At 36.4% G+C, this 17,273-nt stretch overlaps 3 protein-coding genes across 3 annotated transcripts; 2 read left to right on the forward strand and 1 right to left on the reverse strand.

Moving 5' to 3' along the window:
* The first annotated feature begins 6,220 nt into the window (after positions 1-6,220).
* LOC147490008 (L-ascorbate oxidase homolog) lies at positions 6,221-10,753 on the forward strand. Its single transcript, XM_086570854.1, has 8 exons — positions 6,221-6,764; positions 6,867-6,976; positions 7,327-7,597; positions 7,784-7,886; positions 8,011-8,356; positions 9,052-9,417; positions 9,990-10,068; positions 10,251-10,753. The coding sequence occupies exons 1-8, from the start codon at positions 6,618-6,620 to the stop codon at positions 10,461-10,463; spliced, it is 1,635 nt and encodes a 544-aa protein (XP_086426980.1). The 5' UTR covers positions 6,221-6,617; the 3' UTR covers positions 10,464-10,753.
* Positions 10,754-11,391: 638 nt separating this feature from the next.
* Positions 11,392-13,022, forward strand: SEF (HIT-type Zinc finger family protein). Its single transcript, XM_086571732.1, has 4 exons — positions 11,392-11,679; positions 11,752-11,857; positions 12,382-12,488; positions 12,582-13,022. Exons 1-4 carry the CDS (start codon positions 11,572-11,574, stop codon positions 12,783-12,785), a joined length of 525 nt encoding a protein of 174 aa, XP_086427858.1. The 5' UTR covers positions 11,392-11,571; the 3' UTR covers positions 12,786-13,022.
* Positions 13,023-13,162: 140 nt separating this feature from the next.
* On the reverse strand, positions 13,163-16,145 carry LOC147490010 (laccase-5-like). Its single transcript, XM_086571731.1, has 6 exons — positions 15,763-16,145; positions 15,524-15,675; positions 15,075-15,319; positions 14,789-14,917; positions 13,717-14,676; positions 13,163-13,601 (listed from the first exon to the last, which is right to left on the reverse strand). The coding sequence occupies exons 1-6, from the start codon at positions 15,877-15,879 to the stop codon at positions 13,471-13,473; spliced, it is 1,734 nt and encodes a 577-aa protein (XP_086427857.1). The 5' UTR covers positions 15,880-16,145; the 3' UTR covers positions 13,163-13,470.
* Between the last annotated feature and the right edge of the window lie 1,128 nt (positions 16,146-17,273).

Below are 17,273 nucleotides of genomic sequence, written 5' to 3' on the forward strand. Positions count from 1 at the left end.
TCAATTTATTGGTGGTAAAGTGAAAGATTTTTTAGAATCATACAAGATTAAGCATTTTACATCGGCACCTTACTACGCTCAAGGAAACGGGCAAGCCGAAGCAACAAATAAGACCATTATGGACAACATCAAAAAGAAGTTGGAGGATAAGAAAACTTTATGGGTTGATGAGTTAAATAGTGTGTTATGGGCATACAGAACAACTCCAAGAATAACAATGGGGGAATCGCCATTTACCCTAGCTAATGGCATGAAAGCAGTGACACCAGCTGAGATGGTAGTATCGACATCAAGAACAATGCTTGTAGAAAAAGGGTTGAATGACTAGGGGATGCAGGCAGAAGTCTTGAATTTGGAAGAGAGAAGGGAGCAAGCAAGAATGAAGCTTGATTCTTATCACAAGCAGCTCAGAAAAGCATTCAATAAGAAAGTTAAAGAAAGAAATTTCCAAGAATGTGACCTAGTGCTAAAAGAGGTTACATAGTTGACAAAAGAAAAGGGAGATGGGAAGTTATCGGCAAAATTAGAAAGGTCCATACATTGTTCACAAAGTGGGGATAAATGGAGTGTATTATCTAAAGAAAGCTGATGGTGAATTGCTAGCAAAACCTTAAAATATCAATAATTTGAAGGTATTCTATAAATAGTGTATTTTTTGAAATTTTATGGGAAATTAACATGTGTAGCATGAATTTTCAATTCAATACAAATGGATTCAAATTTCAAATTTCAATTTTCATATAAAAATATATGGTGTTATCATATGATAAAAAGTCCTGGTATCGATAAAAATATTGATATTAGGCATATCGTCAAAAAGTCCTGATATCAAAAACAGTGGCAGATATCAGGCATAAAAAGTCCTGGTATCGATATAAGTATTGATATCAAGCATATCGGCAATAAGTCCTGACATCAGAAACAGTGGTAGATAGCATAAAAAGTCCTGGTATCGATAGAAATATTGATATCAGGCATATTGTCAAAAAGTTATGATATCAGAAACAGTGGCAGATATCAGGCATAAAAAGTCCTGGTATCGATAGAAATGTTGGTATTATGCATATTGTCAAAAAGTCATGATATCAGAAATAGTGGTAGATATCAGGCATAAGAAATCTTGGTATCGATAGAAATGTTGGTATCAGGCATATTGTCAAAAAGTCTTAATATTAGAAACAGTGGCAGATATCAGGCATAAGAAGTCCTGGTAACAACAAACGTGTTGGTATCAGGCATATTGTCAAAAGTCCTAGTATTGACAGAAATATTGATATTAGGCGTAAAAAGTCCTGGTATTGACAGACGTGTTGATATCATGCATATTGTCAAAAAGTTCTGATATCAAAAACAGTGGCAGATATCAGACATAAAAAATTCCTGAGATTAACAAAATGTTGATCTCAGGCAGATTGTCAAAAAGTCCTAATAAAAAACAGGGGCAGATATCAAGCAGGAGAGGTTCTGAGAAGTACAAAAATGATAATATCGGACAAGATATCAGCAAAGGATGAGGCATTAGAGATCATTCAATAATAAAGGTATGTTGCAATGATTTATATTAGTTCTACAAGTTTAAGTATTGCTGATACTCTCTTTTTGGTTGAGGATATCGAAAATTGTATTTTCTTTTTAATACAAGGTTAAGTATCACCGATACTCTCTTTTTGGTTGAGGATATCGAAAATTGTATTTTTTTTTGATACAAGGTTAAGTATCAGCCGATACTCTCTTTTTGGTTGAGGATATCGAAAATTATATTTTCTTTTTGATACAAAGTTTAAGTATTGCCGATACTCTCTTTTTGGTTGAGGATATCGAAAATTATATTTTCTTTTTGATACAAGGTTAAGTATCGCCGATACTCTCTTTTTGGTTGAGGATATCGAAAATTATATTTTCCTTTTGATACAAAGTTTAAGTATCGTCGATACTCTCTTTTTGATTGAGGATATCGAAAATAATATTTTCTTTTTTATACAAATTTAAGTATTGTCGATACTCTCTTTTTGGTTGAGGATATCAAAAATTGTATTTTCTTTTTGATACAAGTCAAAGTATCATCGATACTATCTCCTTGTTAAGGGGATTGAAAAATTTGATTTTCGATGGTGGTAAATGTAAATAAGGGAAAAATACAAATAATGGCAAATAGTCATGGCAAAAAACCAATGGAAGTTAGAATTTATAACAATCAAAAAGTATAACTTGTCCGAAATTACAACTTTGGAGTAAAAAGATGATAGTTTAAAGAGGAAGATTGTTGAGAAGGGCATCAACATTAGATAGGGTAGCCTCAGCATTTTGAGCTGCATCAGGAGGAAGTTGTGAGGTGGTATCACCCACAGTAGCTGTATCTCCTTCTTCATTATCAGAAATCATATTGTTTTCTACAAGAATGTTATGTGGAACAAAAGGCTTGCAGATATCCAACTTATCACCTAAAGAATTTATAGCTGCCATGACAGTATTGAATTCAGCATCGGCAGCTTCAGAGGCTTCTGCACTTTTATGTCTTTCGGCAGCAAAATCTTCAAGCATCTTTTTTCACGAGTTCAACATGTTCAGCCTCTTTATCCGATAAAGTCTTCTCGGCTTTTTCAGATTGCTGCTTCATATCAGTTTTCAATTGATGGATTTCTTTCTTGAAGCCGCTATTTTCTCGGGTTAGTTTGTCGAATTTTGATTGCTGAGTGGTCAGAGTTTTTCTAATACGCCCGATCTCGCATTCTTGCTTATGAAGCAGATCGAATTAAGCCATGGCAAGTACTTTTCGCTATATTAAAATATCAAAAGCAGATAAGCACAAAGTAAAAAGATGAAAGTGATATGAAAGGAGAAAAGACAAGATATGAGTAACTTCTCCATATGATCGTAAAACTTGGTAAGGCGCTCAGTGGGGTTGATGTTGAGAGCAGCAATTTTGTCTTTGGGAAGAACACAGCTGCTAGCTAAGGCAACACCTAACTTATCCTTATGAGTATCTTCGAAAAGTGAGGCTGTTAAAGGGATATCGTTGCCATCAATAAGGCGAAACTCAGGTCTAAAGACTTCATTGGCATTGGCTGACGAGACGGAGTTAAGGTTTTGACCATCGGGAAGGCCACTTTCACCCCAGGAGTGAGTTTTTCTTCTTTTAGAAGGGGCAATAGTAGTTGGAGGGGGAATGGTGGTGTTGTACTAAGAAGCAAAAGGAGGCTTATCTTTAGGAGCATTAGGATGATTAGTAGGAATGGAAGAAGGAGCAGGTGGTTTATCAGCAACAATGGGTGTTGAGGAGGGATTCGATGATTTTTTTTCCCTTTCTCAGATAAGTAGTGACCAGCATTGGCATTCATCGGCATTCAAGGAGCCATATCTGTATACAATAAAAGATGCTCATTAAATATACTTTGTAATATCGGATATTTCATAAAAGTTAGGAACCTCTTTTTTAATATCAGGGAAAAGATTGGGAGTCATGGTACAATTGTCATCTAGATAGTCATAGAAACTTTTGAGAAGTTTAGGAGGCAAGCCATGCAAGGCAAAGGAGGATACAAGAAAGGGAAGATCATCTGAGGAATTGGTTAAAGGAGATTGAAGGGGAGTTGGCGACTGACCCATTTTTTGAAGAGCTCGATGTTTGAGAACATAAAGAGGTGTGCGATAGTTTGAGATATCAGGAAAAGGAACAATAACTTTGGGATTCCCTTATTTATCGGCACCCGTTTTAATATTGACATCGGCTTCAGTCCCTTCTAAAAGCCTCAGTACTATGTTTGAATTCGCACAAGCCTTGGAAAAATGAGGGAGAAGTACTGAAAAGACGCAAAGGAGAGTGAAATCAAATATGGGATTTCCGAGATCTAAAAAGCGAAAACAAATCAAAGGGAGGACATACCTATGGAGTTGAAGACTTGATGTTTCAAAGGAGGATTTTGCTGGGTTATCGGCACTTTCCCATGGGCCTATAACAACAATGGGGTATTGGGTCCACTATTTATCGCTATTACGGTTTTTCCAAAGAATACCCCTAATGTTTCGGTGGGTATGTTTTTGGGATAAAAATATCCGATAATCTTTTCACAAAATCTATAGTGCATAAGAATATCGGATAACCTAATACGGTCAGCTTCATATCTATCGGGAGAGAGATGGCTATTGTAGTAATTACAAACAAACAATAACCTCCAAAAGTTACCCGTACCTTGACCAGGGGAAAGATTCAAATGGTTCAGTACTTCACGATCGAGGTTGGATAAAGAAAATCTCAGTCCAACGGCGAGTTGGCCAACAATAACAATGATTCCATTCTTGGTACCACTCGACATTTAGTAAAAGCCCGAGCACCAGCGTAATGTTGTAAATAAAGGGTGGAGGGAATTTGATAGGCGGCTTAAACTAAAGTTAGGTTTGGTTACTTGATGAAAAAACCACAAAGTCCATTGTTCCATCGGCTGGTATCTTTAATAGTATCACGCTCAGATTCAGAGTTAGTGGTTTCAAAGGGATGGCAGGGAACACCTTCTACAACATAAGATAGGTCCCATGATATTTGGGAGTCAAGATTTATTGGTTGAGGTAGAGGCAAAGTTTTGGTTGTAGGGTCTATCATCATGAAGCATATCGTTAGAAAGAATGTCATCCGATATGGTATCCTCAGAAGGGAGACTAGCATCAGAGATGGTATCTTCACTAGCCATTGAAATGACTATACATAAAGAAGGAATGACAAAGGTATTTTTAATATCGGTAATTTAATATTTATAAAGTTTTATTAGCAACATAATATTAGAGTATCGGTAATGTTGATGTAAAAGTTGAATCATCGGAAATACCGATGTATATTTTAATATCGAAAATATTGTAATACAGTAAAACCAAAACAAACAAAAAGATGAAAACAATGTTGTGAATAAAAAGATTCAAACTTTTCATGGTTTGAAGCTTAAAGTAGTAATGTATGTCAGTACATAAGCATTAGCACGAGAGTTTATGCAAAATTAAGGGTTTCAAATGTAAACAACTAAAGTTAAGATAAAATATCGTATCTAGTATCGTTAAAATGAATATATCAATGCATGTTTTAGAAAGATTAGCGAAGTGTAGGGTGAAAGAACATACCTTATAGTTTTTCAAGAAGACGAGATTAACTTTCGGAAAAGTTGAAGAAAAAGAAGAAAACCAGTGTTCTTTGCTTTGAAAGCTTGAAGAAGCTAAAGAGGTTTTTTGTTGGGAAGCGTACTGGATAAGCTAAAGAGGGAAAAATGGTTCAAGTTTAAATTTATAATATTGAAAATTTGGGCTCGGGTTGTTATCTGGGCCCGATAGTTTTTCATATTCGTTATCTGATATAGTTCCTTCTCGAAAAGTTAAAATTTTAAATAAAAATTTCAAGATTTCAAGGGGCGATGTAATGGGCAAATATCGTACCTGTAAATATGTTCATTTTAGTATTTTAAAACTCGAGATATTGGCATAAAGTCAATATCTAGGTAAATCTCGTGGGTGTTTGAATTGTGTTGCTGGTAGAAGGCGGGAAATGAGAAAGAAAGACAAGAGACACGTGTCAAAAATTGACTGGGTCCAAACCAAATCATGACACTATATAAAGATTAGAAGAGCATTAAAAAGGGATTCATGTTCATTCAGTCCAGATTACAAAAACTGTAAAAACAGGAGAGAGAAAGAGAGATTGTAAATATTTCTTGCCAATCAATAAAACTTTGATTCAATCCATCTTTTTCATTCATTCTTTTCATTCATTATGTTCACTAGTAAAATTGTGTGATTTTAGAACATTTAAGAAAGGTGTTCTTAGACATCACAGTGAGTTGTAATTGTGAATATACCCTTTCTTCACAGTTTACACTTTTTTTAATATATGTGTAGTTGTTTTTAAAATTGGATCCCTTTTAAAATTTAACAGGACATACGCATATCTAATTAGACCTGGGCTGTAAGAGTGTCATTCAGTAATACCTCATCACTCCCCGACTCTTAATCATCGTCATTATCTAGTTTCTTCTTTCTGTGTACTTTTAGGGGAAATACGCACAGGCAGTTCATGTGTAAAACTTTTAATCAAAATGACACACTTACAGAAATGCTGAACAACAAAAATGCTACTAACAGAAATGAAGATTTAATGAATGGGAATTATTAACTAGTTTGGTTTAGCTAGTGTAGTAGTAGTGCTTGTCAACTTAATAACTCATCAATTACACAGACACACACAACGCTTAGCAGTAGTAGTAGTATTTACTATCCAATAATGCAGTGCACCGTCTGCACGTGAACTTGCACTTGCAAGCATGGGTTGTTGGGTGTAATCTGCTTAATTCCCACCTTTTTTGTCTTTAACAATCTTCACTCTTGTCTGACTCTGACATCTGCAACTCTGCCACAACTTGCTTGTTATGAGCTAACAAAAAGCTGGCACTAGATCTAAGACTTCTAACATATAAAAACATGAGTAAAAACATTCACAAGAAAGAAAAGAAGCTGAAGCTAAAGACAGTGGGAGAGTAAAGACCCCATTTTTTTTTTCTCTTCCTAGCTTTCAGCTGTTTTAATGGATCCTTAGAAGCTCAGTTTAGTATATTTCTTCCTCATTTCTTTGATAGACAAGAAGAATGAGAGAGAACACTGGGGGTCTATGTTCTTTCTTACTGTTGTTGTTGTTCTACATTGCTTCTTCTGTAAATGGTGAAGACCCTTACAGGTTCTTCACATGGAAGATTACTTATGGTGACATTTACCCCCTTGGTGTTAAACAACCGGTACAAGTTTTGTTTTTGTTATACTTTGCACAGCATTTTTCTTTTTGTTATATTTTGTTTTTAATTATTAAATTGTTGTTGATAATGTGTAATATGCTGCAGGGGATATTGATAAATGGACAGTTTCCAGGTCCAAAGATTGATTCTATTACAAATGATAACTTGATTATCAGTGTTTATAACTACCTGAATGAGCCATTTCTCATGTCTTGGTAACTAATTTTTCTTTTCATTAATTATTTTCAATTATATATTTTGTATATAAATAAAATTCGTTACAGTCATTATTTTCGCCTTGATAGATCTAGTTTCAATGGAAATATATGATCTCAGGTAAAAAATGTTAAAAAACAAGAGCTTCTATAATGCATCACATTCACATTACATAAGTAACAATGCATTGAAAAAGAATATCCTTATGTTTTTTAGCTGTTTGCGGGATTTGAACATGCGTCACCTGGGTGACATATGTTTTGGTGGTACAGAATATACATATGTTGCCATTGACATATGGTTTTTCTTGGTACAGAATGTAACATTCATGTTTTGTGATTGTGAATAGGAATGGTTTACAGCAGAGGAGAAATTCTTGGCAGGATGGGGTGTCTGGTACCAACTGCCCCATTCCACCAGGGAAAAACTTCACTTATATGCTCCAAGTGAAAGATCAGATTGGTAGCTTCTTTTACTATCCTTCATTGGGATTTCATAAAGCTGCAGGTGGTTTTGGTGGTATTTCTATCTATAGTCGTCCTCGGATTCCTGTTCCTTTCCCTCCTCCAGCTGGGGATCATACTGTACTTGCTGGTGACTGGTTCAAAAGAAGTCATAGAGTAAGTACATTACTTTATTTACAATATTTAACAGAGAACTTACTGCTCTACCAATCTTAGAGTATTTCTTTCTATGATGCTTTTTATTTAAACCAAACTTAAGAGAAATTTGATGTTTAAGTGAGATCAATCAGACTATAATTGTTTTGGCTGAAAATATGACACATTGAAGTGATTGCTTCACAGCAATTAAAAGCAATCTTAGATGGTGGACACAATCTTCCCTTTCCTGACGGACTTCTCATTAATGGACGTGGATGGAATGGATACACCTTTAATGTTAATCAAGGTGAATATCAGCAAGTTATTTTCAGATTACAGCAATGCTCTAACACTTGACTTTTACTCTCCCCTCCTCGTTCCAGTAGGATTTTTACACATCATATCAATGATATCTTAAACTTGCTGAGCAGGTCAGACATATAGGTTTCGCATATCAAATGTTGGGCTAACGACATCTATCAACTTCAGAATTCAAGGCCACACGATGAAGTTGGTGGAAGTAGAGGGGTCACACACACTGCAGACCACATACTCATCTCTTGACATCCATCTCGGACAGTCCTACTCTGTGTTGGTTACTGCTAATCAGAGCCCATTTGACTACTATATTGTTGTTTCATCGCGCTTTACCTCTCGCGTGCTCACTACCACGGCCATTCTTCACTACACTAATTCAGCTGGAAAAGTTTATGGCCGTCCACCTGGTGGACCTACCATACAAATTGATTCTTCCATCCAACAGGCTAGATCTATTCGGTATTTACTTGAACTTTCTTACTATGAATTCTCTCCTCATATGGGAATTTGCATGCCGTATCTTTCTTAGCCACAATCCATCTTGTAAATACTCTTCTATTTAGATGGGATATGACTATGTTTTTGCTGCAGGTGGAGAATTTGTAATTTTTCATTTTGGCCTAGCTAGATAATTACAAATCATTAAATGTTTATATGGAAATGAGCTCTAACGAAGAAGTATATCATTCCATTAAAATGTCTAATGGGAATGTATATCCATACTATCCTTTTCCTAAGTGAGCACAAGGAAATGAATTTATAATTCCTTCATGCAGTAAGGAAAGAATTGAAGGCTATTTCACCGGTCAAATATTTGAGTTATTTGGTTCAAAACCTTTATTTTTTGTTTATTTATTTATTTTTCTTTATGTAATTCGCTTATGGGATTTGTGTATAATAGCTCACAAATCCATGCTTAAAAAAATCATAGTGCTCATTTTATTTTTCTCTGTACTTTTTGAGTTTTGACTACTTTATCCTGCGTGTGTTTCACTTTACCACATTGTGTATTCATTCAATCCCAACATACTGGTGTACTTAGAGAATGACATTATGAACCATTGATGTACTATGAAGTGTTTCTATGAACCGTTTTGTGTGGCGTTCAACTGGCAGTGTTATCCATATGTGACGTTCTGTTTTCTTGAACCCAGGTGGAATTTGACAGCAAGTGGACCTAGACCCAATCCCCAAGGCTCTTACCATTATGGCTTGATCAAACCCAGTCGAACCATTAGGCTCGCAAACACTGCTCCTATCATCAATGGGAAGCAGAGATATGCTGTCAATAGTGTGTCCTTCACTCCTGCAGACACACCATTGAAGCTTGCCGATTACTTCAACATCCCTAATGTCTTCTATGTTGGAAGCATTTCTGAGCAGCCTAATGGTGGAGGTGCCTATCTCCAGACCTCTGTCATGCATGCAGATTTCCGGTCATTTATTGAAATTGTGTTTGAGAACTGGGAAGATAGCGTGCAGTCATGGCACATCAATGGTTATTCCTTCTTTGTTGTGGGGTAATATTTTCTTGCTCATTGCTATTAACTAGCTGAAATTAAGTGATTCTTATAAAATATTCTAAAGTAGAGGGCTTTGTAAGTTGTTTCAAGCATTTCGCTTCTTTCCATGTGTTCAATTTGCTGACAAAATGCTTCTACCTTGTTAGAATTCTCCACTAATTTGATAGACATGAGAAATTGCATCCGCTATATAATAAGCGGAAGCTTTATTTCAGCTGGTTCTGCCTGTACCTTTTGGCTATATACATATAAGCATTGCTGAACAGGGTTTTGAAGTAGTAGAGGGGAATCTTCTTCATATGTGGATAATTTGTCTAGAAGGAAATTGGTGGAAACTGTGGCATATCGACATTTTCTTGTATAAAATTGTTGGGTGCAATTGGAAGAAACAGTAACAGTTGAGAAGACTTATGCTGTTGCAATTTAACAGTTATTTGCTATTTAAATTCTAATTGACAACAAAGAGTCAAAGACACATTTTATGCAATTGCCTATGAACCTTAGCATGCCAGCTTTTTGCACTGTTTCTTCTTGTCTTGTGAAACTAAGGAAATGTGTGGTATGCGCAGGATGGATGGAGGGCAGTGGTCATCGGCAAGTAGATTAGGTTACAACTTAAGAGATACAGTTGCTCGTAGCACGATTCAGGTGGGATTTCAAAGGAGTATATTTTTTTTATATATTTTTTCTCTTTTTTTTTTGGATAAACTAGTATATTTCTATATATGTTGTACTTTATATATCTACATTATCACGGTCACTTGCTGAGAAAAATGTGGTGGTTATAGTTCTTAGTTTCTTACACTGGTATCGTGCTTGGTTGGATGCAGGTCTATCCCAGGTCATGGACTGCTATATATATGGCTTTGGACAATGTGGGAATGTGGAATATAAGGTCTGCAGATTGGGCCCGACAATACTTGGGTCAGCAGTTCTATCTTCGAGTTTACTCCCCTGCACATTCATGGAGAGATGAATTTCCAATTCCAAGGAATGCTCTTCTTTGTGGTCAAGCTTCTGGTCGTCATACTAGGGCCTTTTGACCCTGTGAGTCCCAGATCCTGTCACGAAAGGGCAACAGGTTTTTGGATCGAGTTAGGATGTGCACCCGTTAAGGGGAAATAATTGGCAGGGCTCAACTTGAGAATGGCTTATTTCCCTCCTTTTTCCTGTTTCTGTTATTTCATTAGGCAGGCAGATTATTTAGGGGTAAGTGATGAGGGAATGTGAGTTTTGGAATTCAATTTGCGGTATCAACATTCAAATTCTTTTACAAATGTACCAATATTTATAACACCTACTTTCACTGGAATAAAGAAATTCATTGTGGCCATTAGAGATTCAGTATGTAAATTTTATGATCACAATAAATCCAATGGGAGGGGTTGTAGGGGGACATATTTTATCTTCACACGTAAACAAATTCAAAATGTTAGGGCATTTATAAGTTTCAGATTAGGCTATTATTTTGTAAATATAATATCTTAACTATTCTAAATATTGTCAAAAATAATTAAAAAAATCAAAAATTTCTAAACTTGCCAAATATAATATAAAAAATTGTGAAAATGAACGGTCTACAATTAGTCAAATTTTGTAAATTGTTAATTATATTTAACAAGTTTAAATTTTTTTAATTTTTTTGATTATTTGTGACAATGTTTAGAACAGTTAGGAGATCATATCTACAAAATATTCCAATTTATAAGGTATTTGTAAAACTGTTTAACCCTTCTTGATTATGTATATATTGATATTTGTTCATGCAATACTCTCAACAAAAACATCATTCCCTTTTGAACCTTCTTCATCCCTTGGTTCATGGAATTACAATTTACAAAAGTCACAAAGAAAAAGTAAGACAACAATAATAATAATTTTACAACTGAAAAAATAAAAGTCCCAGACAAATTTCAACCATTCAAAATACCGAAACACGATATAATTTTTTATACCAAACTCTACAAAATCGGAATTTCGAGGGATATCGTTATACTACATCTGTTTCTGCTCGGAATCACTCTTCTGAAAACAAACTGCAACAATCTTCAATCTATTCCAACTTTCCAACTTTCTAACTCTAGAAACTCAAAAACTTGTTTAGATTTATAAGCAGAGCAAGTTGGTATCAATCATCATCATATTCCAATCATGGAAGTGGAAGAAAACTCGGGGCCGTTTCGACGAACATCGAGTCGGACTCGTAAACTGGCTAACAAAATGGCTGCTGCACTTTCCAGCACAGATAATCGTACCCAGGTAAACTTTTAGAATTTTTCTTTTCTTTTTTTTAATGGGAAAATTATTTATGGGTAAAAAAAATAAAATTAGGCAGCTCTAGCTCGACTTGAAGCATTGGAAAATGACAATGCGGCCCCGGAACCACTTGAAGCTTACGACGATGATGAAGCTTCTCTCGATGACGACGATGACCAAGGTTAGAGATTTGAGCTCTTATGGGCTGGTTTGTTCCCAAAGAAATTTACTTAAATATATATATTTGTTAAACCATGAGCTGTGGTAGTACAAGGTTTTGACTAATAATATAAACATAACTCATGGTTTAACAATATTGTCCTCTTCTTCTCAACTCTCAACCAAACCTTGACCAACTTTTCATCTCATTGAACATATTATTTTGAATGGTTCAGTCTTTCATTTGTTAGATAAGAAAAGCTTGAGATATATAGAGAGAATTTGAAACACACTCTACCTAGTGACTTGGTAGTTTAGACTTACTTAAACAGGTGTTGTTTGGATTATGCCTATTTCTGTTTTCCCAGTCAAATAGCTCAAAGTGCCTGTAATGCGTGTCTTAGGTGGAGAGAGAGAGAGAGAGAAAAAGTCTTCTGTTGGTTTTGTGTAATTCTTTAAGATTGTGCTCTTAGTAAAAGATTTTATTAGATAGCCACTGCCTTTTAAATGATAATGATGTTTCTCTTCTTGTCACTTGCATTATAGTATACACAAAGAAGCAATCTAAAAATGCGAAACGAAAAACCAGACAAGCAAAGGCACTTGAGAATGTAAAGAAAGCTCCAAGGACATTCATGGAGCTGTTACAGGAGGTATTAGTGTTCCATGTGTATGGTCACTGCGTTTTCTGGATTCATCTTGAGTTGATTTTGATAACATTTTTAATTATGCCTCTAATGAAACAGGCAAATCTTGAAGCCTTGCCTCCTAATGTTCCCTCTTATTTGAGAGCCGCAGTAGGACCTCCAAGCTCTACCTCCCGTCGTCATTTCTGTGCGGTTTGCGGATTTACAGCCAACTACACCTGTGTAAGATGTGGAATGCGCTTTTGTTCGCCTAGATGCCAAGTTATACACAATGATACCCGTTGTCTTAAATTTGTTGCGTGATCTGATTGAATGTCTACAATGACTTTAGTGCTCAAGTTTTGGCGGTTCCCTCTTTTGATAGTTTTCCAATCTTCTTTAGTTTTAGTTCTACTGTCAGGATTTTGCATGTAAACTGTATACTTGATGTACATAATTTAACTCGTGCTTGATAACACGATATGTCACATTTTTCTGTTTTTCATCCAGCAAACGGTTCACCAACCTTATGAAGTTATGAAGAAGTTTGTTAGTGTGCTAGTGGCCATTCAGGTTGTTTGGTCGGATGCAGCTGAGACAAGACATATACTCTGTTTTGATCCAAAGTTGATTACCAACTGTTTATAATTAAGCGTTTCATTAGTAATTAAAACTGAGAAGCCGAGAAGGTAAACCTGCGATTCAATCGTAATTGTTCGAATACTTATTTAAAAAGAAAAGAACTTATTCGTCTCTTACACTGGTTCTAGAACTGAACCTGCAAACCTAACAACATGCTGGTTCCACATCTTTATCAGATATGTTCCCCGCCCCATGACTAACAAAACTTAAGAATGAAAATAACAAGAACTGTGATCCCTAAATGCGATATCTAACAAATTGAACCTCAGACAAACCCAAGGAACTTCTAGAATATAACAAACCCTGTAATGAACACTTTAATCGGTATTTTGTGAAAATCTGATGATAATTATTGGTGTGCTCATGTTTAGCACAAGGGGAGATCAGCTGGAGGTTGTTCTATGGTCTGCAATTCTCCGACTCCATTCTCTACTAGGAAAGCCGTTGCCAAACCCAAAGCGATATGCGCGTCTAAATGACAGTGGATCAACCACACACCTGCATTTGTCAAGCAAACAACTTTTCTTTTAAAAACATTGAATAAGGATGTTTTTAATTAGATTGATGCTAAACTTTGTTGCTTTAGAAGAGGGAACTTTTAGTGTTTTTTTACCTGGATTATCAGCAACGAAGCGAATAACTGACCATCCGCCAACAGGTACACCGACTGTGTTCCTCAGAGGTGGATCAACAAGGTTGAATTTGGATGTATCAGTTTTAGCGTTGAAATTTCCAAATCCTTCAGCTAGGATGTAGAAGTCGTACCCATGGAGATGAATTGGATGATTCTCAGTAGTGACGATACTTGTATCCTGAAGTACAATCTGCACTTTGGAACCGTATTTTAACTTGTACAACTTGGTCCCATGAACTGGTGCCCAGAGTGAACGGCTCACATTCCCAGTGTAGTCGAATTGAAGTGGTGGGTTTGCTGGAAAATCAGTGGTGAAGACTCCAGGAATGCCCAGTTGGTGAGCTTGGAGAAGGGAGAAGTTTGATGGGAGCGAAAATGAGGCATTGTTCATGCTAGCGGTAAAGCGGGTTCCATTTGGTCCCTGGCAGTTGCGAGGCCTGCTTCCAGGCGGGCAGGGGTCGAGGCCAAGACCAACCGTAATGAATAGGTTTTCGTCAACATCAGTTGGAAGAAGGACCTGAGAGGGGCTCCTGAGACTAGATGTGAATGCAGTAACAGTGGCTGTGTCATTGTAGGCAGGGAGTGATGGGAGAACTGGTTTTGCAGACTGCCCTTTTTTCGCTGGGCAAGGTGCAGATTTGTATTCAAGGATAGCAGTGGTGGTGGTGTTGTCAAAGGCTGCATTCTGGGCAGTTTGATAAGCACTTGCAGCTATGTAATAGCGTGCTGGAGGCTGATTACCGCTGATAAGAACATCAGTAGTCTGGCCTGGTCCAAGCATGATAACAGACGTGGTGAAAGGCTTAACGTATGAAGCATCAGTAGCGACAACAGTTAGCATGTGATTTGCAACAGTAAAGAAGAGCTCTTGGTTTAATGCTGAGTTGATGACTCGAAGGAGGTTGGTCTCGCCAGAATCCACCGGAACAATAACAGTGTCTGCATGGCATCAGTCAGGACGTGTAAGGAAATAGTTTGATAACACACATTAAAGACTAGATTCACCAAAAAATAAAATAAAAATTGAGGCTAGACAATGGACAATCCAAACCTTTGCTAGAGCATTTATAGAGATCTCCGGGTTGACCATTGATGGTGTAAGAATCAGATACATTTGCGGCTGCTCCTGTTCTTGTTGCTTCTCTCACTACATCAATGGGGTTGGCATCCCACCACTCCCCTGTTAATAATGTCGGAACGTGGTTAGTACTACTGGTTACTATATACGGTGGTTACCAATCACATTACTGTAACTCTGTACTCCCTGTTCCTAGTGCTAAGCACTACTGATTAGGTCAACAGTAAAATAGTAGCTAAGGATGATGGAAGGTTCTTACCAAGTAGAAGCGGAGTTTCCCTTTTTGGCATTGTGAACGGGTAAGAAGAACCCTCTTTGGGGTATATGATCAGAGCTCCATAAACAGTTGCTCTAAGCCATGAACTATGAGCGTGCCACCACAAGGTTCCTTCTTGTCCCTCAATTGTGAATCGGTAAGTGTAACTCCCTCCTGGTCGGATAGGGCATTGAGTTACAAACTCTGGCCCGTCAGCCCATCCTGTTCGCATTTGTCGGATCCCATGCCTGAAAAGATAAAACAAATAAAGCACCACACTAACGTATATAGGCATATGCATAATGAAAGCGTAATATCTGCAAGGTATGTAGTTGCATGCTATGTTAGATGGTTTGCATGCACGTATTATGTACATGTACCAGTTGCCGTGGGGTATGTGTTTGTGTTTGTTCTTGTGTATGTATAATGTATTAATGCATGTAAATAATTACCAGTGGATGGTGGAATTGTATCGTGCTCTATTCACAACTTTGACTACTAGAGTATCGCCATTGTTCACTTCCAAAGTAGGCCCAGGGAATTGCCCATTCACAGTGATAATGTTGTGAGTTTTGCACAGCCTCTTCACTGGTGTTGCTTGAATCTGTTTCAATCCAACTATTCAGTCACAAAACGTTTCACTGTAAGTAATACCGAGAACTAATACATTATGAAAGAAGAGACTACTTACGACAAACTCATGGTACTGAGTTTTTGCATCAATTAGAGATGCCGAAGAAGCAAAGATAAATAAAAGACCTAGAAGGAAGCAAGAACTTGACATGACAATGTTGCAGCAAGCCACCATGATCAGGTCCAAGGACTTGGCTTTTGTTGAATGAAGTTTGAAACTTAAGGTGGTAATGCAAGAGACTAACTGATGATGTTCTTATATACATGAGTAACAATGATGCAGAGGTTAGAGGTTGTTCAAGGGTAGGCAGATTAGGTTTCGATTCAAATGGATGGAAGGTGTGTTTTCTAGGACAATTCAGTTCAACATTACAGAGGAGTTGTTGCACCCACTGGCCTATAATTTTGAGAATTTCATTTATACTTGTTCCACAAGTTTCCAATACAATGAAATGCTAATTGCACTATATATGTCAACTTGTTTACTTGATCAATATCTTACTTCAAGACAATAGTCAAAGCCATCTTCATTTCCTTCGTTTTTCAAGTATAACAAACTTATTTTACCAATTTTAACAAACTTCCATATCACCAAACATAAGTTGTTTCTTGGACAAATCAAGATTAGTGAAGTTGATGGTTAGTTAAGGTTGTTAAAAGAAATAATATTCAGGAGTTGGGTATCTCCTTTACATGCAACGTCACACTCTTATAAGCATCCGAAAATGATTGCATTGACCAAGAGTTTGGTAGATAGTCTGAACTCTGAAGTTCTGAACAACATCATACTGGATGCCCTTTAGACTCAGTTATATAATTGATTGCAAATTGGAACCAGGCAAGGTAATGTACTCACAATCTGGCTCTCTGCCCTTTGGCTCTATAGGATTATTAGTTGGACTCAGTAATCTAATCATATTTTTTTTATATAATTAACGCTCTTAACCTAATCAAAATTTGGAATGGAAAGTAATTCACCAGAAAAAAAAAGGGAAAAGAATAGTAATCATTCTACTCTTGTTCTACATAAATTGGGATCATATGTAACAGATCCACCACAATTATATTAAACAAAAATTGAAGATCTTTTCCTAACAATAGTAAATTAAACAAAAAAATTCAATCTTTTCCAACACAATCCACAGATATCTGAGAATTAGAAACCAAAATTTAATGGAGAAAAATAAATAAAAAATAAACAGATAAAGTCAGGTGATATGGTTGAATAGTAAGTCTAATGTGGTTGACTCCATTATCTTATTCTCCTTCTCAATACCTTCTAGCATATGGCTATAAAGTCTATAAGTTTGTTACAGGTAGTCAGGCAGAGCAAACCATAGCTTGGCTGAAGGATCCAATCTAACAACAATTGGCTGAAGGATCTAATCTAACAACAATAATGTGGTAATGTTTCAATTCAGCTCCATTGACCATATTTGTATGATGCAAACCTTGATTAACATGCCTCTTTGTTTTGAATGTTTCTAATGACTTCATGATTAGCCGCCCATTGAGGGCACATGATATAAAAAAATTGATTGATTCCAACAGCTAGTAATCATCAATGAC

Source organism: Coptis chinensis, chromosome 7, assembly GCF_015680905.1.
Source record: "Coptis chinensis isolate HL-2020 chromosome 7, ASM1568090v1, whole genome shotgun sequence".
Lineage (NCBI taxonomy): Eukaryota > Viridiplantae > Streptophyta > Magnoliopsida > Ranunculales > Ranunculaceae > Coptis > Coptis chinensis.

What these genes read in the sequence shown, in the direction of transcription:
- LOC147490008 (XM_086570854.1), top strand. Translation starts at nt 6,618, where the DNA reads ATGAGAGAGAACACTGGGGGTCTATGTTCTTTCTTACTGTTGTTGTTG. An exon ending in CCCTTGGTGTTAAACAACCG is followed by an intron (nt 6,765 to 6,866) that starts GTACAAGTTTTG and finishes AATATGCTGCAG; the next exon opens with GGGATATTGATAAATGGACA. An exon ending in GAGCCATTTCTCATGTCTTG is followed by an intron (nt 6,977 to 7,326) that starts GTAACTAATTTT and finishes GATTGTGAATAG; the next exon opens with GAATGGTTTACAGCAGAGGA.
- SEF (XM_086571732.1), top strand. Translation starts at nt 11,572, where the DNA reads ATGGAAGTGGAAGAAAACTCGGGGCCGTTTCGACGAACATCGAGTCGG. An exon ending in GCACAGATAATCGTACCCAG is followed by an intron (nt 11,680 to 11,751) that starts GTAAACTTTTAG and finishes AAATAAAATTAG; the next exon opens with GCAGCTCTAGCTCGACTTGA. An exon ending in TCATGGAGCTGTTACAGGAG is followed by an intron (nt 12,489 to 12,581) that starts GTATTAGTGTTC and finishes CTAATGAAACAG; the next exon opens with GCAAATCTTGAAGCCTTGCC.
- LOC147490010 (XM_086571731.1), bottom strand. Translation starts at nt 15,879, where the DNA reads ATGGTGGCTTGCTGCAACATTGTCATGTCAAGTTCTTGCTTCCTTCTA. An exon ending in CTCAGTACCATGAGTTTGTC is followed by an intron (nt 15,676 to 15,762) that starts GTAAGTAGTCTC and finishes GGATTGAAACAG; the next exon opens with ATTCAAGCAACACCAGTGAA. An exon ending in GGAAACTCCGCTTCTACTTG is followed by an intron (nt 14,918 to 15,074) that starts GTAAGAACCTTC and finishes CATTATTAACAG; the next exon opens with GGGAGTGGTGGGATGCCAAC.